Source organism: Equus caballus, chromosome 15, assembly GCF_041296265.1.
Source record: "Equus caballus isolate H_3958 breed thoroughbred chromosome 15, TB-T2T, whole genome shotgun sequence".
NCBI lineage: Eukaryota > Metazoa > Chordata > Mammalia > Perissodactyla > Equidae > Equus > Equus caballus.
Window position 1 is genome coordinate 22,709,882 of NC_091698.1, and position 22,104 is coordinate 22,731,985.

Here is a 22,104-nt window from a genome sequence, read left to right on the forward strand (position 1 = left end):
TTCTCACTGAGTTTTCAAATTTAAAAATGACCACAGACACTATTAGAGAAAAGCCACACACCGGGCAACTAGAGTTTTAGTTCCACAGGCACTTCCATAACCTTTCGAACAGATGCTTCATTTTAACCAGTCTAAAAATAGCAGCATGCAAACGAGGACAGGCTGTTTCTGCATTTGTAATGTTCTTCACGAAATATGGAATGTGTTATGCACACAATATGGATCAATAATGAGTCAGATTTAGTCTTGCAAGACTCAGTTAAGGCCCTATTCACAAATGCAGACTATCTGTAAGTCAAAATATACCTAATTCCACTTTCACATGGTTAAGCTTTGGTCCAAGAAGAACTGGAATCACGTTACTGCGATCTAAAAGTGAAAAAGAAAAGAAGTGTGCGTTAGTGTTGCTTTGAGCTTCTCTAAGACAAACACGTGCTGTAGGAGGCTTAGTCCACATGACAAAGATTCTAATCGTCATCACTCTACAGTTCTTTAGTCATATTTTCATTAAATAATGGTTGCAGCTAATATTGTTTGCTGTTTTACTTTCCAGAGCTCACACATCTGGAGGAAGCACGTTGAGTTTGGTTTTCCCTCAGTTCAAACCTGTGGCTTCTGCTCACCGCAGCTAAAAGCCAGAAGATGCTCATCCAGAGAGACAGCCAAACTTGCTGGCCTTGGAAGATGCAAAGTCACTGGGAAGCGCCTTTCTGCTCTGCCTTGGTTCCTTCATCTGCTCTCCTCAGCTCCTCACAGAGATTTACTGGGCGGAGTAGGCAAGACACTCCTCTCAGGAGCCCAACCCTCCCCTGGCAGGATACTGAAAGGATTGCCCCTTCAATTCTGTGCCCTGGAGGCCTCGCCGGCCTCCCCCTAGTCCTGGGCCTGCTGGGGTCCACACCTGTAGGCTCAGTTCTACTTCTGTTCCTGAGAGACTTCTGATACCTGACTGGAGGTACATAAATCTTCTCTGCCTCAGCTCCCATCTAGTGATGCTTTGGAAGTAAATAACCCCCCGCAGCCTCCCACTGAATGCTATAACACAACCTAGGGTGCTACTAGCTGCAGAACTCTGAGAGTAACTATGGTCATACATTTACAGTGCTACGCAGTCAGGTTCTTGTTACTCCTATTATCAGCATTGGCAACTTTCTTCATGACCTGGACTATCCCCTCTAGTACATCCGGTGCCTCTGGGGCATTTACGTGTACTGTCCAGAGCAGCCCTCATGGGGCTTGCAGGCGCTCAGCAAACAGAATCCCTGATCATGAGGAGTAAAAGACGATTCAGGAGCTCTCCTGCAGCATCCACATCCTCCTAAGCTCTCTCAGAAAGTGCAGTGCTACGGAGTGAGGAGTAGAGAAGGGAGCGGAGGAATATGTGGGCAAGAACTGGAGAATGAAACCAGCGCAGCAAAACCCCAGGTTGAGTCAGCTCTGAGTTCCTCTGGGAATCAGCCTCTCCAGGCAGGCCTGGAATTCACGTAGACAGGCAGGAGGAGCTGGGATGCCTCCAGAGAAAAAAACTAACTTTCACATCTGAGAGTACCGAGGAGCATGAGGTGATTCAAGGACAAAGGGGCAGGAGGTGGTTTTGTGTAATGAAAATTGCTACTGACTACCTTTCTCTGTATTCATCTTTTTTGTCAGGAACTTTGGTAGGAGTCCTGGGAAGTGGCGGTGTAAAAGACATCTTTGGGAAAGGACATCGTTAAGAAAGGACACCATCTACTAAAACTTGAAGCAGATCACTGAGAATCCAGAGAAGCACCAGGTTTTTAAAACTGGTGTAAAGTGAAGGGTACGATCCTATGTAAGGTAAAGGAAAGAAGAAAACACTTCGGTGTATGCCCCTGACATGTCTAGTCTACCTATGAAGCTAATACCACAGAATCACAATGGCACAGAGATTGTCAGCAGTAGGAAGAGACATCACCAGATCAGCCAGAGCATGAGATGAAGAAAATGGCAGATGCCAGGCGGGATTCAAGAGGATTGTGATTCAAGGCAAGGGTGTTTACCACATGGTGGCTGAGAGATCTACATCCATGACCACGGGTGAACTGAAATAAAGACACAACATAAAGAAGGTTGGAGCTCAGAGTTCCACTGTCCTCAGCATGGGTCATGACATCTCCTGACTATCAACTTCAACTCTTAAGCTCTACATTTTATAAGAATGGTGGCAAACTTCATCAAATCCAAAGGAAAATCCAGGATGGTTAAGAGTCTAGACTTCTTGTTGAATGAGGCACAGCTGCAGGAACTGTTGCTGTCTCAACAATTCACTTGACAGACATGTAATGAGAACTGCTATGTGCTAAGTGCCACCTGTAAGTACAGGAGATGCCCAGATGAGGAAGAGAACCCAGTTCAATCCCTTCTTTCCAGGAGCTTCCCAGCCTAGTGACAGAAACAGACAAGTAATTCAATTCTAACAATCAGAAATAGAATGAGAGGCCACAGGAGCACAGACGAGGAGGGACTTTTTAGTTAAGTCCTGAAAGATACAGTTGGCATTCTCGAAGAAGACAAGGAAAATAAGATGGGTAGTTAAGGTAGAAAAACAACAGATGCAGCAGTGTGGGAAGGTGAGGAAAGACAATGGGAGAGGTAATAACAACAGAGCCGTCCATGTCCTTGCCACCATTCTCAATGCTTTACACACACTCAGTCCTCAAACTAACCCTGCGAGGGATGAACCATTACTGTCTTATTTGACTAATGAGGAATCTGAGGCAGAGAGAAACTAAGTAATTTCACTCACCCAAGATCACAAGCTCAGAGGGCCGTTGTGAGAATTGTATGAAATGATTCATTTAAAGTATTTGGTACAATTCCTGGCCTATAGCAAGCACTCTTGATCTTGGCTAGTCTTATTGCTCCCTCCAAAAAGGAAGGAAAGAAGAGTTGGGTAGGCAAAAAGCAAAGATGGATTGGGGGAGGTTGGTGGTGGTGGAAATGTCAAGAGACCAGAGATTTATATGAGATTAAAGAATATACATGGGAAAGTAAAACTGAAGAATTTAAGGTAAATATATAGAATTTAAGATGTTTGAGTTTAAGAATTTAGTTATGGGATTCTCAGGTTATGGGAATGCAGAATAATACCCCCCCAAAGTTGTTTACATCCTACTCCCCAGACCCCGTGAATATTACACCTTACATGGCAAAAGGGACTCTGCAGTGTGATTAAATTAAAGATTTCAGATGACAGTATCCTGGATTATCCAGGTGAGCCCAATGTAATCAGGTCCTCATAAAAGGGAGGCAGATGGATCAGAGTCAGAAAAGATGTGATGAAGGAAGCAAAGATCAGAGAGAGATTTGAAGATGCTACGCTATTGACTGTGAAGGCGATGGAAGTGGCATGAGCCAAGGAAGGCAGATGGCCTCTAGAAGCTGGAAAAGGCAAGGAAACCTATTCTCCTCTAGAACCTCCAGAAGGAACACAATCCTGCTGAAACCTTGATTTCAGCCCAGTGAACCCATTTCAGACTTCTACCTCCAGAACTGTAAGATAATAAATTCATATTGTTTGAAGATGCTAAGTTTGTGGTAATTTGTATATTAGAAATACATGGTACATAGCTATATAAGTGGAGGTTGAAGCAAGGAGGAAAAATGTTGCAAAACAAAGGGGCCCACGATTTTGTTGAATGAGTCATCACAGGAGATGGAATGATGGAAAAGAACGTCAAGGGTATATAAGCCACCTATCTCTAAATACTGAAAGGAGCTGCTATTTTAAGAAGAGACGACACAATCTGTACAGGCAAACAAAACCCAGCAAGTGGAAGTTACAAGAAGGCGTATTTGGACTCAATGGAAAAAAAGACTTCTCAACAATCAGCTGTTATAATCTGGACTACCCTGCTGTGTGATTTGGTAATTTCCTTGATAGTTCCCAAGAAGGGAGTGAATGACCAACTATTGGCTGTGCCATAAAAAGGATATCTTCACTGGGAGAGCTTTAATGAAATCATCTCTAAGGTCTCTGTCACTCTAAACTCCCAGGCTTCAGTTTTTCCTTTATATATAGTCTGGGTTCATGATAAACCAGACTAATAGCCATTATCCCAAAATGCACTGCCCCTTTTCCCTGCCACACCTGTGCTCCTCATATCCTCTTATCAGAGCTCCCTTTCCCCAGCGTCTCCTCCTGCCTGCCCATCATGCTCAGCCTCTAAGAGCAGCTCAGAGCCTCCTGTCTGTTCTTCCTCTCTCCTCCCTCTGTGCCCCTTACACTTCACAGATGACTCCAGTTTCATATACTATGGTACATCTATGTGCCTTATCACCTATCCTGACTATAATCACATTCCTTGAGAATAGTATATTACTCATTTCATTTCATATTTCCCTGCTTCTCTTACCTCCCAAAATTTGGTATGGTTTATTGAATGTAGACATCCTCAATAAATATTTCTTGACTGAAAGCATATGCATAACAACAAAAGATTCCAAAAGTTACTCAAATACCAAATAAGAGAGCTGACTCATGGGAAGTTCACCTACATAAACTTTCATTTGCTACCCAAAAACATCTTTTCAGCACAGTGGATGATGCCAAAATGATTTTAACTCTTATATTTGAACTAGTGATGTGGTCGTAACTCCAACCAAGTTGCCTCTGGCTTCCCATACTGCTTTAGAAGGGAAAATAATATTCCCCTTTACTAAGATACATTTGTTTATTCCTGCTTCTCAAATTTCTCTTACCTCCAACTATAGTTATATTGAAGGTTTTGGTGACGTTAAACAGTTTTCCATTATGATGAAGGAAAAACACGCAGGTGTAATATCCCCGATCTTTAAACTCCGCATTCTTCTGTAAAAATGGATTTTTATTGTTCTCTATCTGTTCACAGTTCTGTTTTCAAAAAAACAAGTTAAAATATTTTAAGTAAAAGCAGGCTTATATTACAATAATTCAAATTTTTAAAGTTGAAGATTTTTAGGGAAAAGGGGAAACAGAATGGAAACTAGAAATTTCTGAGTAAATGTCCCAGTGCTTTGGCACTGCCTTTACTGGAACAACAAAATACAGTCCCACTACTGTTACTATCATTATCATTATTAATATATGCTGGGAAATAAAATATAGGGGGCACTGTAGCTGCTTTCATCATTTTCTTTCAATCTCTCTCTCTTTTACACACAAAGAGAGGAAGGGGACAGCAAGAGACAGCGAGAACACTACCATAAAAAAATCCCTGCTTGGGTCAAAACATTCCACACAAGTCTACTTCATAACACTTTTAGTCCAATTCTATGTACTCAGGACTACCCACCCTGAGAGTGGGTGGTGGTGGTGGGGACAGATTTACTCAGAGAACTGAGTACCTAGCAGACTACCCACCCCCTTGACGCCCCCCACCAGAAGGCAGTGGACTGATTAGAAATGCATCAAGAATATTCAAATCCATAGGCACATGCAAATATGTCTCTCTATCACAAATTTTCATATATGTCACAGGAATTGACAATAATAAAAAGTCACCTTCTTCAATCCAGTCACCTGTAGATAGGTTCTGAAACAATCTAAGAACCAGAAGGCGGAAACGGGAGCTGAATTGCTAACCTTGACTATGTGACACCGTTCCTGCAAATACTGAATGCAATAAACAATTTATAAGTTTTAAATGGTGTGCCGTTCTTAGTATCACGATGAAATCACAGACTTCTCCCTCACAGCTCTCAGAGCTGGTGACAACTGGGGCTAGGCCCCGAGGGAGCCTAGAATAGGCTTGTGACGCCCCTACATGTATACCTCACCTCAGGAAATTGTTTCTGTAGAAGCCAAACTTTTATAAACCTAAACTGGTTTTTTCCAAGGCATATTAAAATATCAAAGACTCTTTATTTTTATTTCCAATCAATTGCTTACTGATTTTGCTGCCTGTTCCCCTCCCCGCAGCTGGGTCAAAATCTGTAAACGGGCTGAGAATACTCAACTCTACAGTCAGTTATCTAGCTAAAAACATCCCCATTACATTTATTTTCTAAATTTAAATATCTGCATGTTGGGATTCCTTAGAACCCAGCACAATGAAGCTTTGAGATTTATATGTACTCTAAAATATTTGCACATTTGACAGGAAACAGAGTCTAGTCAACTCGGGACTGACTCAAAAGTTTAGAAAACATTTTGGGTAAGAGCTTCCTTGTAAAGTCACAAGTAAACACTATTCAAGCAAGAGGTACAAACAAAAGTTTCTAGGAAATCGTCGTCAGTAGGCGCAACTCTCCCAAGTTCTTCTGTTCAGACCGCCCTCTCTCACAGCTCTTCAGAGTTTCCACGAGAGCCACCCTTTTCAGGTTCTTTCTTCTATAGAAGGAATATAACTTGTGTTGTGTGTGTGCGTGTATGTGTGTATATTATGTGTGTGTGCACGTATGTTATACATATGTATATACATAATCCATGTGAGTGTACATATACATGTGCATATATAATCTCCATAGTATTGTCTAAGAGAGCTCGTACAACTCAACGAGCAAAAGGTACACCAACTGAAGGAAACAGACAAAGAAAACAGACAATCCACGAAAGAAGTAATATTAGGATGCAATAAATATATTAAAAATGTTCAGTCTATAATATGAAAAGAAATGGTGTAGGGGGAGGCACTGCAAGTTACTGAAATTCTGCATGTCATATTTTTAAATGTTCTAGAAGTATTACTTCCCAATGTGGTGAAGATGTGAGAAATCGGCATAGCTCTCTGGATAAGAGTTTGATACTGTGCATCGAAAGTCATAAACATGCTCATAGCCTTTGATCCAATAATTCTACTTCTAGGGATTTTGTTGAAGGATTAAATTATATATTCACCCTAAGACTTATAGGAACGATATTTCTTTTAGCCTTATAAATAATAGTGAAAAGTAGAAAACTAACAAAGTCCGATAACAGGATTAGTTAGATACAAGCATACAACACAACAGAATCCCACGTTTGGAAGAATGTTTAAAGACGTGGGAGAATAATCACAATACAATTTTTAGCAGATAAAAGCAATATACAAGCAATAAAAAATACCACCTTTTAATAGTAGACATTTACACAGAAAAACAACCAAAGTCTCTGGCTGGTGGAATTATGAGTGATTTCTGCTATATTCATTACTCATTTTTTCATCTACCAATTTTATAAAATGAACTCTTATATTCAGAAAAAATATATATACAATAGAACTTTAAATTTTAAATATATGTGGCAGAAGAAAATGAAAATCCTTAAACCAGCATTCCTAAAAATTAATTTTTTGAAAGAGATGGAAGACGAAGGGAGGCAAGAGAGAGGAAGCGGTTAGCAGGAACTCTGTGACATGCAACTATGCGTAAGAGCTCATTACGGCAACCCCGAAGGGGCACCCAGCTCAGAGAGGCCAGCTGAGCTGTGTGGGGTCACACAGCCTGGAGGTTACGAGACCAAAATGCTCCACAGCCATCAGACCTTCATTTTGGAATTTTATTTTTTCTATCAAGTCTTAAGTGAAAATATTTTAAAAGCGTTACCTTATACAAGGATGTCCTATGGGCCAGTTTTTGATAGTAACTATGTTCACAGGCTACCTGCAAAGATTTTTTAACTTCCACAGTTTTACTAATTACTTGTTTTTCGGTAAAACAGCTCTGTTTACTTCTTCTGATGACACTTAATTTCCATTCATAAGAAGCATTCCTATGAAATAAAGGTTTAAACATATTTTATAATTAGTACAGAGACTTTGCAAATATCACCTTTTAGTAACCAATCCAATGAAATTTTTCCCTTATTTTTGTATAAAAAGACTCATTCACTGATGCCCAAACCCGGCTATGCCTCTTTTTGGTTTAGTGCGGCAAGAAATTTAACAACTGTCATGGGATGTGCATAGGGGGCAGTGAAAGAGAGAAAACTGAGCAGTCATAAACACACACACTCACACACACACACACACACACAACCTATCACAGACCATACACTATAGATGTCAGGACAGAAATGGGTAAAACTTGAGTGATCTTTGAAGATGGACAAGTTCAGAAATTCTTAACCCAGGATGAGAGAGTGGCGGTGGTTTCATAAGCTCTATAAACAAACTCCTGAACTTGTTTTCCAAAAGTCTGCATATACACATTGGGTTTTATGATTTCTCAGGGCAATTGATTTTAATCCTCTTCTCTTAACTGTTGAGTAAACCAACAGTAAACTCTTAGCATAATTGTATCAGCGCTTTAAGTGCCTTACTAAACAGAAGCTAGTTTGAACACAGTTTACTGTTGTTCTGTCTTCTGATTAGAAATTAGTAACCTAGAAGAGGAAAAAAGTGGAATGGTGTTTTTAAAAAGGAGCTTTTAAGAAAGGAAACATTTGCAATCTGATGTTTGCTTCAACTGCACAAGTGAAATATATCGATCCATACACTAAATGCAACAGACCTGTGTTGTTAACTTGTCTTGTGTGCCTGACAATTTTGTGCCCACTGTAGGCTTTTCAGGTTCCCCTTTAAGTCTGCAACAGGATGGAAGGAAGACTGGCATTCATTGAGTTCCAGGAATTGTACCACGGATATGCAATGGAGACAATTATTTTCCTTATGTGAGATGAGAAAGCTAAACTTCAGGCAAAGGTCAATAACTTGCCCAAGGTCACACACCTGGCAAGCAATAGGGCCAGGACGCAAACGCACATCAGTTTGGTGCTAAAGGCCAGGAGTGCTTTGCACAATGCTACGCTTTCATAATCAATGTGAATCCTGCCCTTCTCCTTGGGTATGAAAGTATACAAGATTGGCCAGCACTGGGTGAGTTGGGGGGAGGGGGGTGGCGGGGGTGTTCACAGGGTTCCTAAAGGTTAAAGACAGTGAGTCAGTGGCCATGGAACATAATAGAGCTACCTGACTCTTGGAAAGGATTCAGAATCCCATTGGCAGCATCCTCTTCTCAAGTGTGTTTGTAATGTTTCCCTGATCTCAGCCTTGCTGAGCTGGACAGAGATCTATTTCCGGATCTCTCTGTCTTGTTGCTTACAAAGAATAGGGCGCATGCATATTCCCATTTTATCAGGCCATATTGTTCTCTGCCTCTGCAGTCCTCAATTCCTAACACTCACCAAATACTGACTGGTGGAAAACCTCCATGTCCAAGACGCCACACTGCAAATGCTGAAACAAGCAGCGCACTGTACTTGCTGTGGGAGCTCAAAGGCTAGTGTGAAGCTGAGGCCAACAAAGCCAAAGCCGTGACCCAGAGGGCAGCCCATTCTGATTACAAGAGCCACTCCTGGCCACACACAGAAGGGATTTGAGAAGGTCTAGCCCACTCCCCTGAGGCCTCTTACCAAGCCAGCCTTGCTCTTCTCAGCCTACAACCTGATTATAAGACTTACGTGTGTGCTTTTCTCTCTACCCTCATTTCTTCGCCCTGTCATTGAAAACTCTCTCTCCTGCATCCCTCTGTCTTCACGGATTTCCTCCTTAAAATCTAATCTGACAAAGTGATTTTCACTGCAGGATTAAAGTTTCGGTCTCCAGGGGCATTTGATCATTAGCAATGGATTCCTGAAAAATTGAAGGATTACAGTTCAAAGGAGGGATTCCAGGAGTGGAGTCTGGGCATTGACAGATCCCAGATGAACTACAAAGCCTCACTCACCTAAGACAGTGCACACAGGCAAAGATGCGCGTGTGCACACACACACACACACACACACACACACATGCCTCTGTGGTAAACACAGGAACCTGTTCACCAGTTGCACTATATTTGAAAAAGTCTGTATCTTCAGTGCTCCTGGATGTCCAAAACAACCTGCTCCCGTGTACCCTCCCATTTATTTTCAAAATTACTGTCAAGGCTGCTCCTCCCACCACCACTTTTGTCTCATGTTATTCATCAGCTTCCAACACCCTCCAAAGTTCACCACCACAGCCTTCGTGAGCCATCTCATTTCTCGTGCCCTCTCCTGTCCTCTTCCGGTCCCTCCACAGCTCTCCGACATCCTCCCTCTATCTGATGATTCCACTTTTTCTTCCCAGGCTGTCCCCTCCACCTTTCATATCAGAAAGACAGTTAATGCTCTTTGTCCCCATCTTCCTCCAAGTGACATTCCGAGGTGACTAGCTCTTCCCTTCAGTTTGCTCTTTCTGTCCTCTCCAGAACACTTTGTTCATTGAAATCATGCCGTTACTCATTCAGGATTAGGGACATGTTCTCTTTTCTCTACCCCATTTGTGAGCATTCATCCTTCCTTAGCTTGGTGTGAAAAGACCCAGTTGTGACCCATTTCTGAAATCATCTCTCTCAAAAGGTCATCCCTCTCATAAAATTCATGGGTTAAAAAAAGAGTTCTTAAATTTCTTTTTCACTCCTGGGAGTTCCTACATACAAAAACAAACCAACATGACCTCATTTTGTGCAAAACCACAGGAGTAATATCAAGGTTTCACTGTGATATCTCACTCTGCTTTCAACGGCACTGTCGATAACGATCAGGACTCTCTCCAGAAGCACTCATGAAAGAAATCTACTATATCCGACAGCACACCGTCACCATTCGCCTGGCCCTGAGCTACTTTCTACAGGGCAGTTTCAAATCCTTATAAAAATACATACATACACAAACACACACATACACACACATACATGCAAGTATACATACATAGGCACACATACATATGCATACACACACACATATATATTCATACGTATACATGCACACATACATATATACATACACACATACATACCCAAATACATACATATCATCACTAATGAACCAGATAAATACTATGGCATCAATGTTCTCACTAACAGTCCATCACATAGAAGATTCCTTGTTCCAGCTACTCCTTCTCAAACTCACCAAATCAAGTTGAGTAATAATCATGACACGATCAGTTGGTTGCTCTCATTTCATAGAACTTATGGTTCTTATTAGGGGTCTCCTGGCAGACTCGGGTCATGTCACGAGAAGCTGTGCAAAGCCCCTTCTGTGCTCCCCTCTTCCACTGCCCCAGCTGTAGGTTTGTGATTGGTTACCAAACACACACACCCTTCACTAGCACTGCCACCTGGCTCTCAATAGACCCCTGAAAACTGGCGTAGGATGTGTCTACACCAATTCCAACCCCTCTCCCCAGCCTGAGAATACCACTCAAGAAGCTGACCCCAGCCCCCCTCACCACATGTTCACGATACTATGAAGCCCTAGCCATTTATTTAATTTAACTAACAGCTCTAGATTACAGGAGCAGGCGAATTTTGAAATGAATTTCATTCAGTCTTCACTTATCTTTGGCAAGGTTTCCCTAAAAGGAAATAATATTAGGTAATCTCCTTTCATTAAGATCACTAAGAAAATAAACACAGGGCGGTATTTAATTTAATCTTTCAATAATGAAGTATTTCTTTTATGTCGTAGGAAGAGTTGGGAGGGAAAAATGCATGGATTATCCGACCTTTCAGAGTGCTGTACATTTGATTTGCTGAATGAAGTCCAAGAGTGTGATGAGACAGACTAACACAGAGAAGGTGTACTCACCCCATTTGGAAAGAGTAAGACCCACTGTCATCCGACTCAACTGGCCAAAACTCCAGAACATAACCCCGCAGAGTAATTCTGGGTGAACTGCTTGAGCTTAGCTCCTTGGGTCCATGTGACCCACTGCTTTTGTACCATTTTATGGCGGCCGTTTCATTCTTAGGCTCAGATGAAGAGAAGCAGTATTTCAGATAGAAAGGTTCCCCTTCAACTGCAGTAATTCGAGGACGTGAAGTACAAGTTTCTTCAAAAAATTAGCAAAGTAAAAGAAAAAGAACAAAAACAGAATGACACAGGTAAATTTTTGTGCTTTCCTAATGCATTAGGTGAAGAAGCTGGTACACAAGAAAGTCCTGAGAAATCTCAGTGTCTCAGTCCTATGGGTTCTCTGATTTTAGGGTCAATCTTTCTAACACTCAGACACTTTCAGAACAGAAATGGAGATAAAACTTCCAACAGCTTCTCCCAGAAAGGAAGGTACCAGAACTTAACCTACCATAGCTAGAAGACAGATAAATGCAGTGTAATCTCTTAAAAGAAGATGTTACACATACTTCCTCATAAGAAAAGCCACAGAAGTCACAGTGTTGCCACACCTACCTCAAAACATCTCTAGCTGAGGAGTCTCCATGGAAAAGAAAACAAGAAACCTAGAGCCCTCAGAGGTTTTCAGCAGCACCATCAGCAGTCTCACCTACCTTGCTCTCAATCAGCCTCCCTAAGCAGTCCCTGGGCAGGTGTGGGGATGGTTGAAGGTGCTCCTGTGCAGCTTAGAGTGTGTGTAAATCTCTTCTTTCTCTAGGTTATCCATGTGAGCAATCAAGAATTGATTAATATAATATCGCTCAAAATCTGGATATCTGTCACTTCCTTCATTGGGCTCTCTCTCTCATCCTCCCTCTTTCTCAACTAACCCAGATACTCTGGCTTTGGAACTTTCTCAGATCCTTTCAGCTACACAAGGTTGTCATTCCCCTCCTTTTGCACTTCTGGTAGTTCGAAGTCAGCATTAATGGGCCTTTCCCACATCCTGTTCTCTGGCGGCTCCAGGGTGCCCTTGAACCACATTTTGAGAACGAGAATCTTTAAACTGAGCAGAGCATTTCTCTGAGGGCATGGAGAAAATGACTTCTTTATAGTTAGGTTTTATTTCTCAAAGCAACTGTCTGGTTTTAATTCAATGTTGTTAAACACAACATAAAAAGGAAGTAGTTCAGATAATAGATGCTTTCTTTGAAAACATGGATGTCAAATCTACCTCAAAGCACAAGAGTTAACGAACATCAACTTTGCGTTTGGTGGCGTTAGGGAATCTCTATTTCACTCTGCAGTGCTTCAACACAGAACGTGTGATACAAGTGTAAACGTGGGTGTTACTTTTTAACTTTACTTTTTAAACGGCACCCAAAAGGATGGTAGGTTATAAACAGTTTAATTTATTTTCCTGTTTTAGAGATATAATATACATAGAATAAAGTGCACAAATCATACAATGTGTGCTCTTTGGTGTCTGGATTCTTTTGTTCATTACTGTGTCTGTGACAGGCATCACACAGCAGCGATTTGTTCTTTTTCATAGTTATGTAGTATCCGATTGTGTTAGGATTTGACAATTTATTTATCCATCCCATGGGTGTTGAACATTTGGGTTATTTTTAGGTTTTGGCCAGTCTTAAAAAAGCTTCTGTAAGCAGCTGTGCCTGTGTTGTGATAGACACATGTCATCATCCCCCTCTGAGGGAAGTGATCATTTGAAGAACCCAAATCTGGAAGACATACTCCCCAGGAGTGGGAGATTGGCAGTTGAAAGTTCACACTTCGTGAGAAGCTAGTGGCTTCACATATCTAATCTCATGTTTAACACTATAGACTTTGTTGATTAGAAATGGTTTTTGATTGGAGAAAGGAGTGGAGTTCAAGGTGTAGGGAGTGTCCAGAACAGGGACTCCCGATCTTACGTGAACAGAGTGCAAGAATCCAGCAGGGTCAAGTACCATCATTCCAAGTACCCTTTGGAATGATGTCTGTGTTTGGAATTGCCTCGAGTTTGGACAATAGTAGGATGTTGTCATTTAACTTCAATTACGTTAAGTAAATCCTACACACAGAATATAATCATGTCTGCCTAGAGCCCTTCAGCACAGGTGCTCTTCAAATGGCTGTTTTTAAGACTGAACCATGGGTTTCCATTGGAACCTAGAAGCAAGGGTATTAGTGTGTGTGCATAGAGCAGGGACCCAGAACACACACTTTCCTGCACCTTGTGTTTTCACTTGGCAGGCTGACAGGATTATTCCATATCAAAAAGAGCAGAACTACCTCCTTTCTCTAACGTCTGGGTAGCAGTGTATTGTATGGATCTCAACAATACATGGACCCACTAGTAAATATACCCAAATACTAGGCCTGAGTTGTTTGAAAGTATCAGTAACTTAACTCCATCATCTCTTCAGCAGAAATTCTCAAAATAGGGGATACTGACTCATGTGTTTCCCACTCCTAGATAATAGATCAAGGCAAACCAATATTTGTGCCCCCACTTTCTCCTCCAAAGCCTGAGAGAAGCTTGCTAATCAATCATGGAACTCTTCTCCAGTGAATCCTGATGAGGCCTCAAAATCCTTCTCAATAAATGTCTCCAAGCATCACTGCTAATAAATTAAAATTGGTGTCTGACTCCTGACCTAAAGACTGCTTGCTTTCCCTGGTTTGGGCAGTCTCTTTCTTATGGATTCCCTCTAACTCTATTGTTCTCGTTAAGATCTGTAAGGTATTCCCACTCACTTTTTTCCTTACCTAAATAACGAGATGAATCTTTGCCTTCATTTCAGGGAGGAAATAATGTGTGTAAAACTTTCTAAAAATCAATAATAAAGAAGGCTGTGACTTCTTAAATTTCAAATAAGAGTAAGCAAATTTTCATTCAGATAAATGTAGTTTATTTCAGGATACAAGTTTTCACACCCTGCTTTCTCTACAAACTCAGATTGCTGAATGTTTTCTTTTTAGTTATCCCATATGAGTCTTGGCTTGATCCCATTCCTATGAATCTTTTATTCTCTATGGCAGGAAGACCAAATGGTTGGCAACTTTATAAAGTAAAATGCAAAATCATCAACTTTCATAAATTCAGCATCTTCAGTAGCCACCTCCACATAAAACCTTGGTATTCCCTCCAGACTACCAATGAAGTATGTTTGTGAATGATTACAATTACTTACCTGAGGTGCTTATAAACATAAGGACAAAAAGTGTCAAGGCTATTTCTCTATGACGCATGTTTAGGATTCTGTTTCAACTGTTTCTCTGGAAAACAGAATAAGACAGGTTCAGCCACAATTTTCAGACAAAAGCATACCTGTCTTATGAAGGAGGTTTTCAAAAATCTTCTGGCACATGGACCTTTAAAAAATCAGCCCAGTCAATTTTATATCCCTTAATATAGTCACTGACTATTCTCAGAACTTTCAGCCACATAGAGTTGATAAACTTCAAGGCACTGAATTCCGGCATCCAGAAGAAATTGCTAATAATGCAATTTTCTATTATAAGAGAGTCTGATGTATTTTAGGCCTGGTCTACTAAATCTTCCTGCCAAGGTCAAAGTTGAGGACAACAGTGTTTCCAGAATATCTGCTACTCTATGAAGAGACAATCTGTGATATACTAAGATATTTATAGCAGTTCTGCCCATGAAGAAGTGTGTGTGCGTGTGTGTGTGTGCACGCGTGCGTCTGTGTTCCAGCTGCTTTTTTCTCTCAACACATAAAAATGCTCATCACAATCTTCATCTGCGGGTTGAGTTTTTAAATATCCATCTTTCTTCTTCAGAACTAAGTTATTCGTAAGTTAGGAACCAAGTCTATTTTTCATCACTGTATCACTAAAGGCCAGCACAATGCCTAGCACATAGTAAGCACTCGTTAATACTTGCTAAGAGGACTAGGTGTGTGGATGTGCGTGCATGTGTCTGCACTCACATGCCCATATGTGTTTATTTAAGGAAATGGAGAAACAAAGCAAGAGTTTCCTATACTCTAGATGCCGAGTCTACAAGGACTGAACGAATTCAAATTTGTGTTGAATTTCAATCCCACTCCAACCCATCTTTTGCCCTACTAATTACAAATTTAGAGAGTGCAATAGGAGACGAGTGCAGGCGGGCTCATACACCGAGTCTGAATATTTCATAAACAATCCCATGTTCCTTGAATATAACACACCTAGCTCCACTGGGTGGAGGCAGCACAGCATGATGGAAAGAGCTTGGTTTCTGGGGCACACAAACCTGAGTTGGCATTCAGGTTTGAGCCCTGAGAAGCTGTGCAACCTTCAGCAAGTTACATAAAAGTCTCAGAGTCTATTTGCTCAACACCAAAATGGAGATGATAAGAAGGCCTATCTCTAAAATTAATGAGCAATTAAATGAGCTAATTCTTATGAAGGCTTCTTGGGGACACAGTAGCCTCTTCGCCCCAAATAGCACTCTCACCAACTGCCACTCACGTCCCATACAAAAAAAGGGACTGTTAATGCCCAAATCCTAGATGAAGTTTAATGGCTGAGCTGCTAAATCATTAACATCAATCCTTAGGAATAATACTACCAAGCATTTGATGTAATTTCCCAGAGATATAATCAATAATGTAAAGACAAATGGATAAGTATGTATGGAAACTACTAACTGTACATAACCAAACTGGAATATTTCCATGGTTTGAAATCAACCCCCTGCCCACACACACACACATTACCAACTCTACTCTCTTATCTCGCATAGAAAGAAAAGTGTTGTTTCCTCTGGTTAAGGTTTACACAGTCTTGTAAAGGACACTGTTGGTTTTTCGGTTTTGGGTTTTTTTTTAATTTTCAAGATGTACTAAGAGGTAAAGTTATTATGTGATAATTCAGCATTCTGATGAGCGAGCTCCGAGTTTCAATATGAAACATGTTAAGATCCCAGTATACAAATTAGCTGAAATTTGCACCACTCTCTGGGTGTGTGTACATAAAATTTTCACTTACTGTGGGTTTAAAAGATTAAGATATTACATAATGAAATTCATTTTCAAAAGAAAAGCTATTCTGAGAAATGTCGTAGATACCCTAGAAGTATTAATGAAATACATGTAGGAGGATATAAATATCAAATTTCTTGCATGTAGGAAATTTGGGGGTATTTTTCTAGTGTTATGTTTCATATTAATATCATTTTTTGCCTTTCCATAATTTTTAAATTTCCTTCCTCTTCCTTTTCTTTCTGTTTTTAATTTTTCTTGTTTCTAAAGTAATACATGCACATTATAGGACACTTATGAAGTGAAGAGTGAAAAGAATAAAATAATCTCAACATGCCTAATACTTTAGCATGTTTTCTTGTGCTTTTTCTATATATTTTCAAATAATTAAGATGATGTTTAAATAACTTCGTATTCTGTATCTTACACTTAATAAATGAGCATTTTCTTATGTCACAAAAATCTCTTTGTTAACATCATTTTAATTGCCACATAATATTCATTTGTATGGATACATTATAATTTACAAGATGTACTTTATTATAAAATAACTCCAGGAGAATGTTCTTGTGTAAGGCAGTTTGGATCAGTTTGTGGAGCATGGCCTCTGGTCCCAGACTGGCAGGATCTGAATCCTCATTCTACTCTTTACCAGCTGAATAACACTGGGCCAGTCACTTACTCTCTATGCCTCAATTTCTTCATCCATGAAAGGGAATAGTAATCCTACTTCCCAGAGCGGAGGTGCAGACTACATGAGTTACTATTGCAAAGCCAACGTCAGTCACTTAAATGTTAGTTGTTATTATTTATTCACACTTCTCACTATTTTCTTGGTGCTACACATGGCAGTGCAATCTATGAGTCAAAGAATACATTTTGCACATCATAAATGCATCCTGCCAAACTGGATTGCAAAGATGTTGTCATAATTCATACTCCCTCAACAGTACAAGATAATATTCACCTACCACTCCCACACAAGCATTGAGCATTCTCATTCTTTAAATCTAATTAGATGTTCAAATTGGTAAAATGGTATCTCATGGTTTTCTTAATCTTCATTTCTATTGGTATAAATGAGGCAAAATATTAATCATGTAATTTTCAGCTATTTTATTTCCATGTTTATGAACTATCTTTCTTTATTTTTTCTGAGGAAGATTGTCACTGAGTTAACATCTGTGCCAGTCTTCCTCTATTTTATGTGGGATGCCACCACAGCGTGGCTGGATGAGCAGTGCTAGGTGCACACCCAGGATCTGAACCTGCGAACCTCAGGCCTCTGAAGAGAAGCAGGTGACCTTAACTGCTGCCCACTGGCCCAGCCCCTGATGAACTACCTTTTTATGCCTTTGTCCAGCTCTTAGATGTTTAGCTAGTCTTCCAACTTATTGTTTAGTTTACCTTTTCCCTCTTTCGATATTTTAACATATGGAAGGTTTTACATGTAGGCAGTCACAGCGACCATTCTTTTGCTTTAAGATTTTCCGTTACTTTACCTTTAGAGCATTCCTGTCTCCTGAGTGCTCAGAGAGATACTTATCTATGTTTTCTTCATTTTTATGGCTTAACTCTTTTTTACCCTTAATTTTTTTCATCCATTAACAATTAATTTTCTTGTTTAGTCTGAAGATATGGTCTAACCTCCCTTATTTTTCCCAAATAGCTACTAACTACTCCTCTATCATTAATTAAAGAGCCCTGTCTTTCCTTTACAGTTCGTTGATACTGTAATTACAATGCACAGGTCCTTCCTGAGCACTCCACGGGAAATTTAACACAGCATGTTAGCTAACGTGGATACACACAATCATGCACATGCACACTCACTCACACACACACAGACACACACCACTCACTCTCTAATCTCCCACCTTGCTTTGCTTTTCCTATTCATAGCTCTTACCACTAACTGACTTACTCTCATTTCCTGTCTGTTTGCTTGCTTGTTATTTGCTGAATTAATGAATGCGTGAAATTCATTCTACACAGTTTGGAGCCTTAGGCGATCATCTGAACCACTGTTACATCCGCATAACCTTCTCCCTATGAAATTCTTCTTAAATCACGACCTCTGAGAAGTAAGTCTTAACAACTGATGCAAAGTCTAGGGCACTCATTCTCACCTGGAGCTTTAAAAACAATAATGATGCCTGGGGTCCACTCGGACACCTGGAATACAGCCTGGACATCCTGATTTATAAGAATCCTCCAGGTGTTTCTAACACGCAGCCAAGGGAGGGAGACACTCATCTAGGGGATTTATTTGTATACTTAAAAGTAAATTTAATAATCTTAAATATATATTTAATATGTAAGATGTGTTAAATATATGTGCATCGAAATGTATGTATATGTGTATGTATGTAGGTATGCATGTGCATACACATACAAAAACATAAAGAATACTCACAAACTTCACCTGAATCACCCAAGAACATGACTATTTTCTAAATGAAAAAGATTCTCTTCCAAAATTTGCATGACCTAGGGCGAGGGTCAGATACACACTGACCCCCTCTCGGAGCCTTGAGGTAACACAGTGCAAGGCCCCTCCATAGAGTCCGAATAGTCATCTCCTGAGCCCCTGGTTCTGCCCCGCTGCCCTTGTTTACGGGCCTCCACCCGGAGCAAAGTACGCATTTTCTAGAAAAAATAATTCGCAGAAACCCATAATTATCAGGCCACGTCGAAGATCTTCCTGACAAGGAACCTGAGACTTGGCCGGGTGAAATGGTCAAGTCCAGATTATAGAGTTATACTGACTCACATAAACAGGTGTAGACTGCCTCAATGTATATGACTGTTATTAGCAAACATGTCACTGAGCACCTCGTAAGATAAACTGCCCTGATGAAAATCACAACACCAGTGGTTTTTTAAACCTAATTCTTTCTCTACAGTGTTCCTTGCACAAGTGTTTCACTCAGCCTCTGAGATGATAAAACAACCAAACGCAAAGGGAAAAAAGTGATCTTGGATGTAACACACACACACGTACGTGTGTGCACATGCACACACACACTTCCACTCTAAGAAAAAAAGAATTTATGTTGAATTAGGTTTCTCATCTGCAAGGCCAGGAAAATCATTCCCTCTCATTGTCCTTGTCACACACATGTCTGCTGTTACTGTCCTTAGGCTTTCCCCCATCACCCAAGCATGAGCTGGTCCTCCACCCGGACCACCCTACCCACTTCTCCTAGAAGCTGCTGGGGTCCTGCAGGCCTTGCAACTGGCCTCAACAGTTGCCATCTCAAGGAAGCTCTCCAACTGCTGCTGCCCGCACAGCTTTGGTCCAAGCCTGCACCCCAATGAGTGCCCCTTACTCCAGGCTCACTCTGACTCCCTGGTGGTTTCCCTGTGGATGGGGACCCTGCCTTCTCACTGTGCTCCTAGCCGGTTGTTCTTAGCCTTTGTATTTGTGATTGTTTCAGGGGGGAGGTGACACTGCCCCAGAACCCGCACAAACCCAGTTTCCCCCAAAGCTACGCCCTCCCAGCCCATCCAAAGCCCTTGGGTTGAGAAGTGTGCCCCAGGTCCTAGCACTGCGTAACGCCGATTGGGTGTTTGCTGAGGTCCCAAGAATGCAGCAAGGGAAGAGGGTGAAATTAATACAGTCATCTGAGGTGTCCACACCTGACTGGGCTGACCCGGCCATTAACTTGTCTGATAACTACGAGGCAACCTGTCAGTGGTTCTGACTCCTGGAGGCATCTCAGATCAAACACTGAGGTTTTGGGATCAAGAGAATTTAGGTGTGAATCTGGGATCTATTACTTAGTGGCTGGATGCCCTTCCATAAATTACTGCACCTCTCTGTGCTTTGGTTCCCCTCCTTTCATTGAGGTTCATAACAGTGCCTACTTCATTTGGCCTGTAGGAAGGTTCGGTGACTCACACTCCCATTTATGTGTGTGTCAGTGTAACTTTCTATAATCTGTTAAGAGCATCTAGAAGCTTCCTACAAAGTGTCAGACACACAGTAAGTGGTTAATAAATGAAAACTATCACCTACTTTAACTGTTCTTACCTTTCCAGAAAAAAAATTGGGAATGTTTTAACCTCCAAAACTATACTATCAGGGAAAGTTGATGAGGCTGTGTCACCAATTATTCATGTGTATAAACTCAACATTTAAAATTACACACACACACAAATAGGTACACAGGACGGCATACCTACTTAATTGGTCAGGTTTTCAGAATCCCTGCCCCCAGGCTGGGTTGCCCCTCGCCCCGGCGGGCAGCAGAGGGAGGGGGGAAAGGGTGGATGGCAGTGGCGGCGCGGGTCTCACCTTCAGACGGGCGTGCCGAGGCTGGGGCGGGGGCGGCGGTCCCTCCTTCACACCTGTCGCGATGGCAGAGGCAGGAGTTCAAAAAGCAAGTGAGAAACAGCACTGCCCTGCCTCCCTGGGACTCCGAAACAAGGAACCAGAGAGGAGCCGCAAGTGTGATTAAAGAGAGAAGGCAACTAGAGAAGGTTGAAAAACAAAAGAAGAAGAAACAAACAAAAAACAGAAAGCAAGAAGAAAGAAAAAACGTCTGGCAGCCGCTGGCTGGCGGAGGCTGCGGGTCTGGGGTGCTCCCAGTGGGGCGCTGCTGCCGGTCCCGCGGAGTGTTCTCTGTCCGGGATGCTCCTCGTCGGGGGATGCTCCCTCCTCGTTGGGGTTCGCTCTCGGTAGTGGGGTCTTTCCAGTCGGAGGTGCTCCTTGGTGGGGGATACTCTCGGTCGCCGGGTGCTCTGGGTTTGGGACAATCCTTGCGGGGGTATACTTCGGACTCACGGTGCGCCTGATCTGGGGTGCTCCTCGTAGGGAGGTACTCCTGATCGCGGGCGCTCCGAGTCTGGGGCGCTCCGGGTCTGGGGTGCTCCCTGTTTGGACGCGCTCCGGGTCGGGGTGCACGCGCTCTTCTCAGCGTGCCAGGGTATGGGCTCCTCCACCTGGGCGCCGGCCTGGGCGTTCCGGGACCTACCCGACCGCGGGGGCGATGAGGCTTCGCTGGAAAATCCGGCCTCGCGCTTTCCCCGCGGAAGGTGGCGGCCTCAGCGAAGCCGGGTGCCGGGAGCTCTGGGTGGTGGGCGGTGGCCGAGTGACCCGCAGGGCCTGGAGGTGGCGCGCCAGTGCTGCTCCTGAGCTCCCTTCTGGCGCAGAGCAGTCTGCACCAGAGAAAGGTGAGGAGGGAGTCAACCTGCACCAGGCAGAGAGGCAACATGGGCGCTTAAGAGTAGGGGCTGGGGAGGCCTGGGAACAGGACTGAAGCCAAGGAAGAGCCCCAAAGATAGGGACGGCTCCCTGAGGCGAGCACGAGGAGAGGAAGAGGTCATTGTCTCAAGCACTCAGGACTCAGGTTTGTGCTGAAGCCTTCTGCTTAACCTGAGGGATGAGGGTTCCCTATGGAGAAGTAATAGAGGGGCGTTGACTTGAGAATGTGACGTGTTAAATACCAAAGTATAAATGTTTTGAAAGACGTACAAGATATCTGTTACGAAATCTACAGACTATTGCTCAAAGAAATGAAAGACCTAAGTAAACACAAGGATTTATCA

At 42.1% G+C, this 22,104-nt stretch overlaps 1 protein-coding gene across 2 annotated transcripts in view; it reads right to left on the minus strand.

The window, feature by feature from the left end:
* Positions 1-21,779, minus strand: part of IL18R1 (interleukin 18 receptor 1) — a 40,860-nt gene extending 19,081 nt beyond the window's left edge. The window contains exons 1-6 of one of the 2 annotated variants that reach the window (XM_001491301.6): positions 20,852-21,779; positions 14,755-14,839; positions 11,534-11,777; positions 7,525-7,690; positions 4,723-4,873; positions 307-369 (exon numbers count right to left, since the gene is read on the minus strand). In XM_001491301.6, coding sequence (XP_001491351.3) covers positions 307-369; positions 4,723-4,873; positions 7,525-7,690; positions 11,534-11,777; positions 14,755-14,812 — 682 coding nt within the window. In that variant the 5' untranslated portion in view covers positions 14,813-14,839; positions 20,852-21,779. Of the gene's footprint in view, positions 1-306; positions 370-4,722; positions 4,874-7,524; positions 7,691-11,533; positions 11,778-14,754; positions 14,952-20,851 lie in introns of those variants that run through there. The other variant, XM_070236019.1, reaches the window with a different exon arrangement.
* Positions 21,780-22,104: the final 325 nt, after the last annotated feature.